This window comes from Pogoniulus pusillus, chromosome 4 (assembly GCF_015220805.1).
Source record: "Pogoniulus pusillus isolate bPogPus1 chromosome 4, bPogPus1.pri, whole genome shotgun sequence".
Lineage (NCBI taxonomy): Eukaryota > Metazoa > Chordata > Aves > Piciformes > Lybiidae > Pogoniulus > Pogoniulus pusillus.
In genome coordinates, this window is record NC_087267.1 from 25,614,431 (window position 1) to 25,629,358 (window position 14,928).

The window sequence follows — 14,928 nt, forward strand, 5'->3', positions numbered from 1 at the left end:
GTGATGGCACCCAAGATTACCTGTTCCATGACCTTGCCTGGCACTGAGGTCAGGCTGACAGGTCTGTAGTTTTCTGGCTCCTCCTTACGACCCTTCTTGTGAATGGGAATCACATTGGCCAGCTTCCAGTCTTCAGGGACCTCTCCAGTGAGCCAGGACTGCTGATAAATGATGGAGAGTGGCTTGACCAGCTCATCTGCCAGCTCTCTCAGCACCCTAGGGTGGATCCCATCCGGTCCCATGGACTTGTGAGGATCCAAATGACACAGCAGGTCCCTTACTGCTTCCTCATGGATTAGAGGGGGACTGTACTGATCCCTGACTCCATCCACCACTTCAGGAGTCCAGCTGTCCTGGAGACAACCTGTCCCACAAGCATGCTCTCCTAACACACATGATGTGACTGCTCCAGAAGTGGTATGCAGGAAGCAATCTGTCACCTGCAATCTAGCAGTCTTAAGTCTGTCTTCACTTGTTCCCCAAATTCTGCCAAACCATTTGGAGGATATCTCAGAAGGATCAGACTGTATGAGATTTGCCTTGTACAGACATTTTAGAGGACAGTGAAAGTATTTGCCTTCTAAAGAATCCTCCACAAGGAAGATGGCATATCATGGATAGGAAGTAGTGAAGATTGAGGCAAAGAAGGTGTTAAGCACCTCTGCCTTTTCCTCATCCTTTGTCACTATGTTCCCCTCTCTATCTAGTAAGGACTGGAGGTTGTCCTTGGCCCTTCTCTTGCCATTCATATATTTAAAGAAACACTTTTTATTTTCCTTGGCAGCCGTGGCCAGCCTGAGCTCCAAGTGGGCTTTTGCCTCTCTAATTTTTCCTCTACACTACCATCAGCAAATTTGGCTGCCAAGGTGTTTCAAACCAATGTAAATTGTAACTTGGATTTAGACTGGGAACACTGAGGTGAACTGTTCTTAGCCTGGTGGGCCCATGATTCCTCAGGACATCAAGGCAGAGATGCTACCTACCAATGGGCACGGGATAGAGCAATCAACATCTCCATGGACGCTGTAACACAAGTTACACACGACTGTGATACCTGTGCTGCTATTAAACAAGCCAAGCGTCTGAAGCCCTTGTGGTATGGTGAGCAATGGGCAAAGTACAAATAGGGTGAAGCGTGGCAGATTGATTACATCACTCTACCTCGTTCTCGGACTGGAAAGGAGAGCAAACCGACCTTGTTGTGAGTCTGTAAAGAGATAGCAGAATTATGGGATTGAATAACAATCTTCTAGTCCCCAGAATTTTTTTTTTAACCCTATAGCCTCAACCTGGGACAATCAGGGTTGCCAAATTATTAGAATGGGTGTGAAACTATGATCAGATGTAAACATTTTACTGTTTGGAGACCCTAAAACAAGTTTACTATAGCTGTGATTACTGTAGCTACTCAGTATTCAAATTTAAGTCCCTAAACCAAAACATTAAGTACTTTTTATTAGATTTGTCAATGGATTTTATAATATTTTGTGCTTTATGGCTGGATTAGTTGATTTGATCACCTGGACTTGATAAGATCAATATTATGAACTTGCTGCATGTTTCCTAACTTTTGAATTGCTTTCTACAGCACTTGGTGGTACCATTAATGTGCTTCAGGGTATAAATAATTGATGTAAAAGGGCACTTTTCTCTGTAACCTCGATTCTTAGCAGTAGGTAAGCAAGACCTCCTGTGAGAAAATGCACAGGAAAGTCTGAAGAGCCAAGCTGAGCAAGCAGAGAGCATCACTGTGCTACAAAGACTGGCTTGCCTTAAGATGCTAAAGGGTATACCAGAGGATGCCTGAGGGGTCCCTTAGGATTAATGAATTCTCTGATATGGTGATTTGGGATCATTAGCTGATCCATGTATCCTTTATGATCCGTTAGTAGGTTAAAGAAGATCTGGGCACGTCTGTAAAGCTGGTTATGAAGAGCCTGAAACAGAAATGGTCCATTCCTCTTGGAAAGATGAAAAATGAAAATTTGGAAGTAGGCAGAATCTGAAGCAGTAGTTCCCCTCATTTTTCTGTTAGCTTTATCTACTCAAGAACTGTTCTTACCAAGTAAATCAAATGTCACTAATCCTAAAAACAAAACAAAAAAAAAAAAAGAGTTTAAAGTGAATGTTCTCATGCCTGTGGGCACAGGCCAAAGCTGGCTTCTCCCCCTGGAGTGCAGGGAGGGAACCTCTGTGCAATTACTCTGGTAAGCACAAGGAGAGTCCAACTTAATCTCTTTAAAGCTTAGTGTATGCACCTGCAGCATCACTTCCTGGAGCCAAGGTATTAGGATGAGGATGTTTTACTCAGTCAGCTTGGGAGGGCGAAGTACCTTCCATACCAAATCTTTTTTTAATATCATGATCCCAAACCAAACGTTTTTGTATAATCTGAGAGATAATTCCCCAAAGAGTGGAATGGATGGGCTGCTTGTGTTGGCCACCTTTGTCAGTCTTGCTCACGTCAACATAGGCCATGAGAACTGTATTGACATCAGCGGGATGCATTGTAACAGCATAAGCAAAATAGGCAGAACCTTGGCTTGCAGGATCTAATCTTGTATTTGGGAAACTGTCATTGCCTTCCTTGGGCACTGTATCAGTCTGCCAATAACTCCAGTATTTCTGGTACATACTCTTCAGCCTAAAGGTGGATGGCAGAATCTCAGCCGATTGTTACAATTAACAACCAACCAAAACAAAAAATGAATGGGGCATTTACCCACACAACCACCTACTCAGGTTACAGTCTCTGGATTATTTTCTAAAACTATTTTTCTCCCTCAGCAAAGAAAAAAAAATCTGTCCTGCCCTAGCACATTTAACAGTAGTAATGTTGTAGGGGAGATGCAGATTTAACAAGGCAAGGTTTACAGGGAGTGATAATAGCTTTTATCAGACAGACATTACCAGGGGAGAAAAGCTAAGAAGCTGTCAGGGAAATATGCTCCTTTTAAGGTCTGGAACTAGAGCTGCAATCACAAATCTTTTGTCTTTGGATGCTCCTTAGTCTAATTCCTAAATACCTTCCTCTCTAAACTATTTGCTCCTTTATGGTTTCCATAATGAAAAGAGTCTCCTGTGGATACAATTATCAATCTTCGGTCACCACAGCCAGCATGAAAACTTCAATGCTATTTAAATTAAAATGGTTCCTAGGACACACAAAAATCAGCCTCACCTGCTTAACCTTAAATTTAATTAATCTCTAGTTCTGTCTCCCTGAACTTCATAAACTAATTAGAAGTAAACCACAGTTTTCAAGATCATTCAGGTACTGCTCAATTTGGAGGCATTTCTAAAGAGTTGCCCTTCTTTTTTTTTTCCCCAGCTGCTGCTATTTAGGATGCATTCATCTCTATTTCATTTCACCTTAGCACCTCTGAAAGAGAAAGATTGCCCTGGGATGAGGATAAAGGGTTGTGAAAGGCAAATGACATAACATTTCACAAGCAAGCTATACATGGTCTGCATCCAGATTAGAAAATCGGTGCTGGAGTCAGGGATCCTCTAATCCTGGCCTGCAGGCTGAAAACCTCTGCCCGGGTATTTAAATCCAAAGAGTTTAATAATTAGGGTGAAGACTTCTTTATCAGTTAACTTTTCCTCGAGATAGGATAATAGAAACCAAATGTCTTTGATCTAAATAAAGGCAGTGTGTGACACCAGTCACAATGAAAAGGAAGGAACCTGCCATCTGAACTTGGAGAGTCATAGAACCATAGAATGGTCTGGGTTGGAAGGGACCTTAGAAGGTCATCCAGTCCACCTCCACCCACCCCCCCCCCAGCCAGCAGGGGCATCCTCAGCTAGACCAGGTGACCATTTATTTAATATTGACTCTGTCTACACACACACCCCTGACTTTTAGACACTGCTATTTCTTTTGGTTAAACCACTCAAGTTTTAGAATGCACATGTGGCCTTGAATGAAAAAGTTTGTAAATGTTTTTAGTTAAAAAAACCCCAAACTTTAAAATACATTCTGACGTATAAACTTAAAAGTCAAGACTAGGCTTTGTCCAGAAAAGATGTTTTTCTTCTTGAAAAAATTTAATGTAAATCTACATGCTTAAAAACAATGTAATTCACAGCCCGAAGAGAAATTTATTAACCAAACCAACCCAAACAAAGCTACTGGAATTCCAATGACCAGAATCTGAATTTCATGTCTAGGGAGTGACTCTTGACTATTTCTTGACAAATTTTTGGTTTAATCTGAGTTTACAAAAGCCATTTGCAACAGGAACACTTTATTATTTAGGTTTAAATACATTTGCAATGTCTGGAAAGAGATTACATTTTACCATCATTACTCAAGAAAAAAAGTATGCCAATGCCAGAGAGAAATTCACTTGAGAGTATTTTTGCTTAGAGAATATTTCAAGAACATTTTATTTATTTGTGAACCCTTACAGGCACTATTTAGTTTTGCTTATTCAGCAAGGCAGATAGGCTGAAGTTTGATTTTCAAACAGATGCTTCGGGTTGACTGACTCCAAGGGTGTTAAAATAAGGCACGTCTGCCCTGCCATGTACTGTTAAGGCATCAGATGCTGAGAGCCTTTCCTCAGAGTGGCTGGGGTACACAGAAGTTAGATGCAAAATGCCATCAAGCGACTTAAAAGGGATGGACTCCAGGCATGCTGGAGTCAGTGGAGCGCTCAGCCACAGTTTTACGTGCTTAACTGATAGAGCTATCTCCAGTGACAGCCAGAAGCCAGACATAATTTTGAAGACTTAATGTTTCCGTCTTATCTTGGCGATCAGGAGCTGGCTACAGGCCGCAGACAAGGAAAGAATAGACAAGATGACCCTGTTTATTTTCTCAATGGACTACAAATAGTTGGTATGTACTTGTTGTTTACTTGTAGCCCAAGCAGCTGTTGCCCTGCCTTTCTACGAAACGGTTTTGGGATGACTTTTACTTCTGCTTGTTCACGAAAGGGTTTGGAAACAATTTGTGGCACTCTCCACGTCTCCTTACTTTTTATTTCATTTGCGGTTTCTTGTCGTAATGCATAAGAATGGACTCAGCTGCCACAGGAGTTTGACAGAGGGAAAATCAGCATCTGCCCAGCTGCCAAAAGACTGCAAAAACTGCTTAAGTCTAAGGAGTATTTCTGCAGAATAAGAACTGTGTCTGAAAGTTGTGCCATTTGTCAAATGGTCCTTGTTCCACAAAAGTAAACCAGAACAAAGCTAAATTGAAACCCAGTGAAACTGGGTAAAACAAAAAAAAAAAATAAATAAGCAGGCTTAGTCAAACCAGCAAGCCAATACCTACCTTGAAAAAAGAGAAGAAAAAGGAAGAGAAAAAAAAAAGAAAAGAGAAAATAAGAGAAAGGAAAAGATAAAAGAAAGGAAAAACAACTCTAAGCAGTTTAATTTTGTTTTTGCCTGGGGAAAGCCAGGCTGTTACTACTGGCTTTCTGTGGAAGCTGCTTATCTGGTACATGAACAATAGCGTAAAAACCTATATTCAGACTGTATTTTGCTCATATCTGAAAGCCATCGTTCAGAATTTGTTTACCCATAGAGAAAACCTAGCCTGCTGTGCTGCTTAGCATTGAAGAGCAAAATTGCACTTCCCTGGTGATCGTCATTCCAGTACTGCTCTCCTCTCAACCATCTTGAAAGCAAGTACTGCTGGGCAGGAGACCAAACATCCGAATGATTATTGTGGCTGCAAAGCTCAGAGTTGTTAGTCACTAGCTGGTTAGTAGGTTATGTAATCTTATGCCTTTTTCCCATCCTTGACTTACCTGGCCTCCTTAGGAAATGCTGCTTTCCTAGTTCTCACGCAGTAATTCAGCACCCTTGTGCTTTTAGGTGATATTGTTGTAATCTGTGTAGGAACTTACATGCTTCTTCCCACCTTTGCAGCATCCGAATGCTTCATGTTCAAACACATCTAGTTTCCAGCATCTTTCCCTCCCAGCACTGTTAACCAGGAGAGTCAAAGTATGGAGGAGAACCACACAACGAGCTTAAACTTCATCACTAAGTTTCTTGCAGAGTCAGAAGCTAAGTCTGGGACAATTAAAGGATCATCTTTCACTATTAAAACAAACTTTCCTCTCATTTAGTCAAGTGACAGAGCAGTCAGGGTTTAGCAATTACCATTACACATTTTTTAAAAGGAATACAGTATTTCTACCCTTTACAAATTAAAGCAATTAATGCTAAAGCCATTGTGCCAAATTAACGAACCTTTTCAAACCATCTATGACTTTTCTCGTCTGTTTTACAGGTACTGTACGTAGCCAATTGTTTGGGGTTTTGTTTTGCTTTGTTGTTAGGTTGGTGTGTTTGTTCATAAAGCAAAGGAAATGTCATTAAATAAATCCTGCCCCACAGAGTGAGGACACTGGCTCAGCAAACCTGTCATCAGAATGAAGACTGCCTCTCTGCAGCCTCCTTTTGCAACTTGGGGTACAGAGTTATAAGCTTTGATCCTTGTCTGAGGGGCTTGCATCTCTGCAGTTAGACTCCAGATAAAAATTACACCAGACAAATATTGCAACAAATGTTTAGATTAAACTCCCAAATCCCTATGTCTGCTAGCTTGTTCTCAAACTCCTACTTTCTTTGAAGAAAGAATCAGTCCTATTTCTTACTGGGTCTGATGGGTGGCTCCTGGTTAATCTCTGTCTGTCTCTCTAGTTAACAAAGGAGACGACACAGAGGTGGGCGGGGAGGGAGCCTCCAGACGCTGTTCCTGTTATCAGGATCCATCATCAGGTGGCTGTTACTCATATTCAGGAACCATAAATAGCGACCATGACTAAGGGAACAACCACACAGCTTTCTTCACAAGTCTCAAAGGGCATTAGCTGGACTTCAGATTTCAAGACAGAAATTGCTCTAAACCCTCAGGTCTTGTCATTTATTCTGCCTGCTCAAAATGTATGCAGACACTACTATTATCATTATAGCTTGCTAAAGTATTTTATTTTAGTGAGTCTTTATTCAAGCAATTTCTACACCCATATGTATCACTACAATTAGAAATACTGTGCCCATGCCATCTCTGGTGCAATTTTAAAGTTTAGCTGTTGTGGCAACAGCAAATCACAGTTTACTGTGTTGCCAAAAGCAAGCTGTATGTATATTGGTCTGAGTATTTTTATTTTACATATATGTCATGTCAATTATCAACTTGCAGAAAAGGAGAACCTATAGCACAGAAGTGTTGGTGCAGGAGCCCACACTTCCGGAAGGGAGACAATATCTGAGTGAACTGAAACAATCCCCAAGCAATGGCACTCTACTTTATGTGCTTCTTTTTAAATGTGTCCTGCAAGACTCTTGCTAAAAACTATGCTAGTGACTTGCTGTCAAGCCAAATTTCAAGGTAGCATCTGCTCATGAGAACACTAAAATAATTAAGCCTAAACAGAAGCACAGCCAAAGTTCTCTAGCTTGAAAGTGGCTTGTGAGTGTAGCAAAAAGAAGTGTCCAACTGGTAAAATCATTAGTAAATAATGATACTGAAAACCGCACAAGGCAAGGAATTTGACCCAGCCAACACTTTGAACCCAGTGACTGTCGGAAGATAGAGGCATCAGAAGCTCCCTTAAATGACTCTTTTCTGAAAATGGCCAATCAAAAAAGATTGAATCACAGATAATGCTCTGGTTTCAGATCCAGCCTTAAACCAAATGTGAATCCATAGATGTCCAGCAAAGACATTTGTGCACATTTTGCTCTCAGAGCTGGTGGTAATTCTTCAGCCCTGATGTGAGCTTTCTCATTCCTGACAACTGTGTAAAGCCTTGCAACTCTCTGGATGAATGGCTACTTCAGCCAAAACAGCAAGAAAACAAGAAGAAACAGAAGTGGATCCATTGGCTTGCCACTCTCCCGATACAATTTACTCCATACTTTCAAATCCTCCAGGCTCCCCACTGAAGCACTGTGCCAAACATCATCAAGCAGTGAAGTTCAGCTCTTTCCTGCCTTGCAGAGGTCCTAACCCTCCTGTGTGGCTAGGCCTCAGCCACCAAAGATTACAAGAAAGATTATTTTCTTTAGTGTTACATAATGATGACCCAGTGAAAGTCAGCTTGTCAAAAGCAAACCACTGAAAGATAGCTGGCCTCCTTTGTGATGTATCTGAGGCTAAGAGAAACTTTCAACTATAGCTCTGCTGCAGTCAGAAATGACCTAAACCCTGCAAAGCCTCAGCAGGAAACTGACTCTAAGATACCACAGTTGTTCATTTCTAAGACCTGTCTAAGATCCTATGAAGACGTAAGTTTGTCAGGTGAGGTATTAGATCATCCTGATCTCACGTGCTCTTGTTATACCTGTATCTCTTCTGTTCATCAGTGTAGGCCAGAGAGAGTGCTCAAACTCAGACATGCTGTGTCACAAGCCAGCATGCCTGGTCTCAGGTACATTTGGAGCTTGGCCCAGCACAGGACAATTTGCAAGGCACTGAAAGGTGGGACAGACCAGAGCAAGCCCCTTTGGCAGATCAGCACGAGCATAGCTGCAGAGTTGATAACCTCTTGTTATCTGGAGGAAGGAGTTGGTCAGGCTTTAGGATCAATGAAGTTTTGTTGTAGGTTGTGAGGCAAGTCACAAAATAAAACATCTAAATAATAGAGAAAACAAATACTCTTCGTATATAATACCCCTCAGAAATGTATATGTAACAGCATACCCCAGACTCAAAGGAAGGGCTTCCTTCACCAGACATCTTGCCATCCACTGTCAGGTAGCAAACAGATGAGAAAAGTATTACACAGGAATATTATTAGGGACAGAGAGGAATTAGATTGATTTCATAAAATGATGCAGTTGCTCAGTAAAAATATTGGCACTGTGGTTGGATGCAGAAGTCTACTGGATAAGGGAGACTCATACATGGAGTCTTCACTCCTCTTGCTGCAGGCCAAAGTGACAACGAAGTGAGCCATCAGCAAGAACTCTGGATCCTTTGCAAATTGAGCTCTGCACAGTGAGCAGCTATGCCTGTACTTAGAAAGTCAGGCTCAGAACTTCTCTCTGAGCATGCACAAGAGCCTGGTGGTATTTGGGAGCCATTCAGAAAGGCTGCATAGTTGGCTACGTGTGAGGGTTTATCTTCTCACTGTTCTGAGCAAATTTGTGCTGTCAGATCATTGCAAAATGGTAGCAAGTGAAGGTGTGGCCCCCAGGGATACCTACATAGATTTAGCAAGAATGGGACTTTTACTGACTTTTAATAAGGCTCTTCAACTTCCTATGGAATACATGGAACACCTGGCAAAGGGAGATTACCATCAGGGCGAAATCAGCCTGGCTGGGTATTCAGTTTTCTGCTTTGAAGTGAGGTAACAGAGAAACTGTATTTATTCGGGGAAAAAAAAAACAACAAAACAAACACAGAGCTGGCAACAAAACGTGAACACCTGATCATTCTTGTAAATGTCTCTAGTTCCTGGAACCGTGCATGCTGTCACCTTTATCTGAGTTATTTAAACAGATACTGGAATTTTCCAAGTTGCTTGGAGTAAAGAAGACAGCTGAAGAGTCCATGGAGGTTTGTCATTGGTTTCAAGATACTAGGAATAATAATCTAACATTTAGGTATAAACATATAATTTACATGTAACACATTACCTAAATGTGCTGCATCTAGGTAACAGCATGAAACCTTCCTGTTTCTAAAAATGTACTTCAATCAAGCATCAGTAGTACTTGAAAATACACTATCATATATGTAGTTGTTTTAGCCTAGTAATCAAGACAGATATTTTACAGTAGATTCACCTCCTTATAATTAATATCTAAATATTTCTGCTAATAAATCATGCAATATGAAGTGAGGAAAAAAAATTATACCTATAACTATTTGGGAAAAAAATACTTACATCAAACCAGAAATTTCCACAAATTAAGTAATAATCTGAGTTTTCTACTCATAATAGGTAATCTACACATTACACAGACCCTATGTGACCTTAAATGATTCCTCAGCTTCTCTATAGTGAAAAGCTGCTTAGCAGGACTATACTAATAATGTATTCAATAATGCTGTTAAGAAATTTAACACTATTTTTTTGTGGTACAAACAGAACAAGTACATATAATTTGCTTTCACACGTCTTACTGTAACTACAATTTATTAATAAATAGGTGAAACACTGCATTATTTGATCCATCTTAAGTGTAGCCAGGTTGATCTGAAATAATAAAAATGTTTCTTCATATGTGTAACTGCCTTTTCACTCTGAATAAATACTGAAAACCACGTAGTCCTACAATATTAAATGGACCACCAAACCTGAATAAATGAAAGATGCAAGTTCTGTAACCATAACATAATCCAATCAGTAAAACAATTATGTATTTTCAGGTACCTATTAAAATTAATAGAAGTTAGGATCTTTAGCATGTCACAGCACGGGGTTCCAAATTTCCAGACAAAATACTTGGTTAATAGTAGGAGGCTGTCACTTTTACAGCTCTTGAACAAAGAAAGTAGCTCTCCTACATTGTAAAACAGTGGAAGAGACAGGCAATTAGCACAAGCAAAACATTTTTACTTGATAAGTCAATCTGGGCTGTTTTTTTCTGCCCTGTCAGCAGCATCTGAAAACAAAGGAGACACAGCAGCCCCAGGAGACAGCTTGTCTGCCTAACCGTTTTTCTGGGGGATCTCTTAATTTGTTTTAGAAAGCACATAACAAACCTTCTAGGTGTCAAAATTTAATATGCCACATAGCATGCTGCAGCAACTGACTCCCTGGGTCATGAGAAAGGCTACACCACATTGGTGTCTTTAGGGAACATACTTCTATACTTTGTATCCACCTCCTTGGTTATCACAACAATCCCTTGAATAGGCAATAAGACCTGGTCTTGTCTCAAGTGATTTGATATGCACTTGATAACCAACAGTTCATTAAGGTCTTGGGATATATAAGCTGCAAGGTTTTCAGCACGGCTCTGCACTCAGAGGCTTTGACATCTCCCCTGCTCAGCAGCCCAGGAATCACTGGAAGATGTTCTCGACTGCAAAAATACTTGTTTTTGCTGTGAGTGGTTTCCTGGGAGTGGCAATAGGCTTTGACATTGGATTATCCACAAAATGTGTAGTGATACCCAAGGAGATGGACATGTGCCAAAGGATCGGATACTCTGAAATGAGGCTTCCCAACCTGATGGGACACACAAGCATGGCAGAGGTTATCCTAAAATCCAACGCCTGGCAGCGCCTTGTGCACACAGACTGTCACCCTCATGTGAGGACATTCTTGTGCTCCATGTTTGCACCCATCTGTTTAGATACGTAAGTACCACAGGATGGCATGAACTCCACCCTTTATTTGCAAGAATAGGGGTCAAATGAATTTGCATGTCTGTTGTAATCTAAAGGTGATCTCCACTTTTTCTGGGATAATTATTAACTTTTTTGGTACTCATCAGAAAGGTAAGTACTGAAAACATGTAAACTTTAGTTTACCTTGGGAAAATGAATGCTGCTGTCAAAAGTATATCAGGTTTTAGTTTGTTACAGTTGAAGTTTAAATATTTTTTATTTATGGTGGAAGAACCTATTGTGCATAGGATCAGGCTCCTGCTGAAGCTTTTCTCAGGTTGTAATAATAGCATTTGAAAAACTGTCACTTAATTGTTTTGTCAACTCATTCCAGTCCATATGTAGACCACTTGCATGGTTTGTACAGCTGCCACTTCTAGAATTATGTTACTATTGAAAGGTGCTGAGTATCAGTGAAGATGCTGTGCTTTGCACAGAAATCACTGTTGCAACAGTTTCTGTTATCACTCAGTGAGTTTAACTGATTCAGTCTGATATTTCCTCTGGCGACAGGTTTATCCATCCCTGCAGGAGCATGTGTGTTGCTGTCCGAGACAGCTGTGCCCCTGTGCTCGCCTGCCATGGACACTCCTGGCCTGACAGTCTGGACTGCGATCGATTCCCTGCAGATGAGGACATGTGCCTGGCATCTCTTACAGAAGAATATAAACACTTGCATAAAGGTATCTCGAAGATGGCAGAAGGGAGAGTGGTCATACTCTGTGTTCCTGGGAATCAAGGAGATACAAGGAACACTGTTTCCAGAAAGTCTGCATAAAGAGAGTCATGTCTCTCTGTACTGCTTCAGCCTGTTTGTGCAGATGGCAGGGGAAAGTGCCAATACTTGCAGTATAAGATGCAGTATCTAAAGCAGTATCACTTCAAAAACATAAAGGTGATTACCACCCTGCATAGTTATGGACAGTATCATATGCACAACAGCACACTGTATTTGGTCTATTTTGAGGTCTCTTTATAGACATGTCAATGGCCCTTATCATAGATAAACATATGCATACAATGAACTGGTTCTCAGATCAGCTTAGAAAAGTTGGGATGATTTATTACCTGATTGTCCTTAGGGAAAAACAAGTTATGACATTAATGTTCAGATCCTCAAATGCGCTCAGGCTTAGTAACTTCTGCAGAAAACACTAGGGATCAGTCACTGCTAGCACACTCAAATTCATGTATTTACTGTCCAGCTGCACACAGTCACTGACAGAATCAGCCACCCACCACAGCTGTGTGGAAAATAGCACTGTATTTGATGCTGATAATGGAACTTCTCAGTCTGAACAAGAACTGGATGCTCAGGGAAAATTACACTCCTACTCATACCTAGCCATGTTTTCAGAGCAGTCTGAAGGCTTTCTCATTATTATTGACCAGTTATATGTTTTCTGTCATCTCTGTGGGTTCTCAGTCTTGACAGCAGAAAACCGAAGCTGAAAGACTCTAAACGACAATGATGAAACTTTGTAATTTCTTAGCAGTCCTACCAAAGCCTGCTTGCCAGACCTGCCCAGCAGTGGAGGAATTCTTTCTGCACAAAAGAAATCTAGACGTTTTCTGCAATAGTAACTTTGGTAAGTCCTTGCTAACAGAGCTACCATTATAGAGACTAACAGCTCCTCTAAAATGCTTTAAATTTTGGATTAAAGTAAGTGACAGTTTCTGCTGGGATTTCAGAGGATTAAGATTTTGGCTGCTGATAAATTTCTGTTGGTTTTCAGAATCTCTAATCAATACATAAGGAGGATTTATTTTGCAAGAAACACTTCTTAACAGCTCTTTTCTAGTAGGCTACATTGTAGTACAACATGTTTTATAGAAAATGTTTCTGGCAAAAGCAGCCAAATAAGTAGGCTTGCCTATTGTTAGTTGTTAAACCCAAGGGAAGCTTTTGGTGTTTTAACAAGTGAATGGCATGTCCTTCCTGCTTGCACGCATGAGTTTTTCATGATACATAGCTTACTGAAAAGAAAACTCAGAAAGTTATATCTGTAAAATAAACTCTTAACTTCTGTTGTCTTATTGGAGTGATAGGAAATATTTTTCAATTTGTCCTAGAAATGTCCTGCAAACCCTTTTGGTGTCAATGCAGAGACTCTCAGCAATTTTGGCTGGTTTTAGATCAGATGGTATTGAGAAATTTCTTGCTACAAAGTGTTGGTGGAATCAAGTGGGATAAGTAAATGCCTATATTGAAAAAGGGAGTACCTAAAAGGGTGGTCTCAGCAAGTATTACTGGCTATTTCTTCTGAGAAGTTCCTAACATGGACAAAGGGAGTTTCGGAAGAATTGCTTGGGCAAGCTGAGCAGCCTTGTGACACAACAGCTCCAGTAGCTTACAATATCTCACTGTCCAGAAAGTCTGACATACATGGTGATGGCAAAAATCCTCCTTTTTATAAAAATATTTTTTCTTAGTTGCCTAATTTCACGGCAACAAAACCAAACCAAACCACACCAAACTTAATTAAAAAAAAAAAAAAAGCTTTGAAATGTATTCTACTGCCAGAGGAGGCCTCATCAAGCTCTATGAGCATAAATTATGACAGTATTTTTAAGGAATTATCCTGCTTTTATGAGTAATGTTTCTTTCTGCATTTACATAGCGGGAATGACTTATGTATTTCCCTTTCACCCCCTGCTCCTTAGCAGTAAAAGTAAAGCTGTCCAAGAAAAGAACAGCATTTGGTGACCATGAGTATAACATTGAATGTCAAGTGGAATTCATTACCCAGGAGTCATTCTTGCCTTCTGAAACTCGGAGTATGATACAACAGTGGTTGCTTGTCAATGAAAACTGTACACAGAGGATGACTCAAACCCATCGTCCCATAGTGTATCTCTTTGTTGGCAATATTGAAGAGGGCATCATTTTAGTAACCCAGGTTTACCGTTGGCAGAGGAGGGACTCTCATCTGACTTTGGCCACCCAGAAGTGGAGATACCATAAATGTTTGTAACTATTTATCATATTATTTGTAAAAAGATGATTGTACTTCTTGTGCTCAATCCGTGTTGTAAATAAGAATGTATTATAAGTGGAATGTAAAGTCTTAATTTCCTTTCAAACTGTATTATAAACTGAACTTTACGCACAGGCCTCCCCTCTGTAGCGTTGCAGTTACTCAGATCAAGTTTGAACTTGGCCAAATATGTATAAATGTTTCTTGGAATTATTCTTAAAAACTCATATTTCTAATGTGTGCAAAAATGGGCATAAACCCGTCTGATTACTTTGAATGTAATTTTCTATACTACTCGCTCTGCTGCTACCTACAATTCTCCTCGCTTAGTGCTTCCAGCACCCATTAGAGTACTTCAGCAGAAGGCCGCCCTCTGCTGGTCGCTTTTACGGGCATCTCGGTGGGATAAACAGGCGTAAGTAACTGGGAACTGGGCATGATGCGATTTGCACCAGCTACAAGATCTCAGTGTAACAACTAAGAGCATGACTATCTTGAACACAACATGATTCAACTGGAATCTAAATCAGGTCCCTACCACTGAAAGGTCCTTCCTCTTTTCTAGACACATTACTAAATTCGATGTATAAACTTCACCCCTTGTCTAACTGGTGCACATGAAACTAGCGGAGTGAT

At 40.5% G+C, this 14,928-nt stretch overlaps 1 protein-coding gene across 1 annotated transcript; it reads left to right on the forward strand.

Annotated features, from left to right (window-relative positions):
* Positions 1-10,997: 10,997 nt before the first annotated feature.
* Positions 10,998-14,366, forward strand: LOC135175119 (secreted frizzled-related protein 2-like). The gene is made up of 4 exons (XM_064142912.1): positions 10,998-11,284; positions 11,828-11,997; positions 12,811-12,903; positions 13,979-14,366. The coding sequence occupies exons 1-4, from the start codon at positions 10,998-11,000 to the stop codon at positions 14,287-14,289; spliced, it is 861 nt and encodes a 286-aa protein (XP_063998982.1). The 3' UTR covers positions 14,290-14,366.
* Positions 14,367-14,928: the final 562 nt, after the last annotated feature.

Excerpts from the sequence above, each read along its gene's own strand:
- LOC135175119 (XM_064142912.1), top strand. The coding sequence starts at position 10,998 with ATGTTCTCGACTGCAAAAATACTTGTTTTTGCTGTGAGTGGTTTCCTG. Across the intron at positions 11,285-11,827 it reads GCACCCATCTGTTTAGATAC|GTTTATCCATCCCTGCAGGA; the intron begins GTAAGTACCACA and ends CTCTGGCGACAG. Across the intron at positions 12,904-13,978 it reads TTTCTGCAATAGTAACTTTG|CAGTAAAAGTAAAGCTGTCC; the intron begins GTAAGTCCTTGC and ends CCTGCTCCTTAG.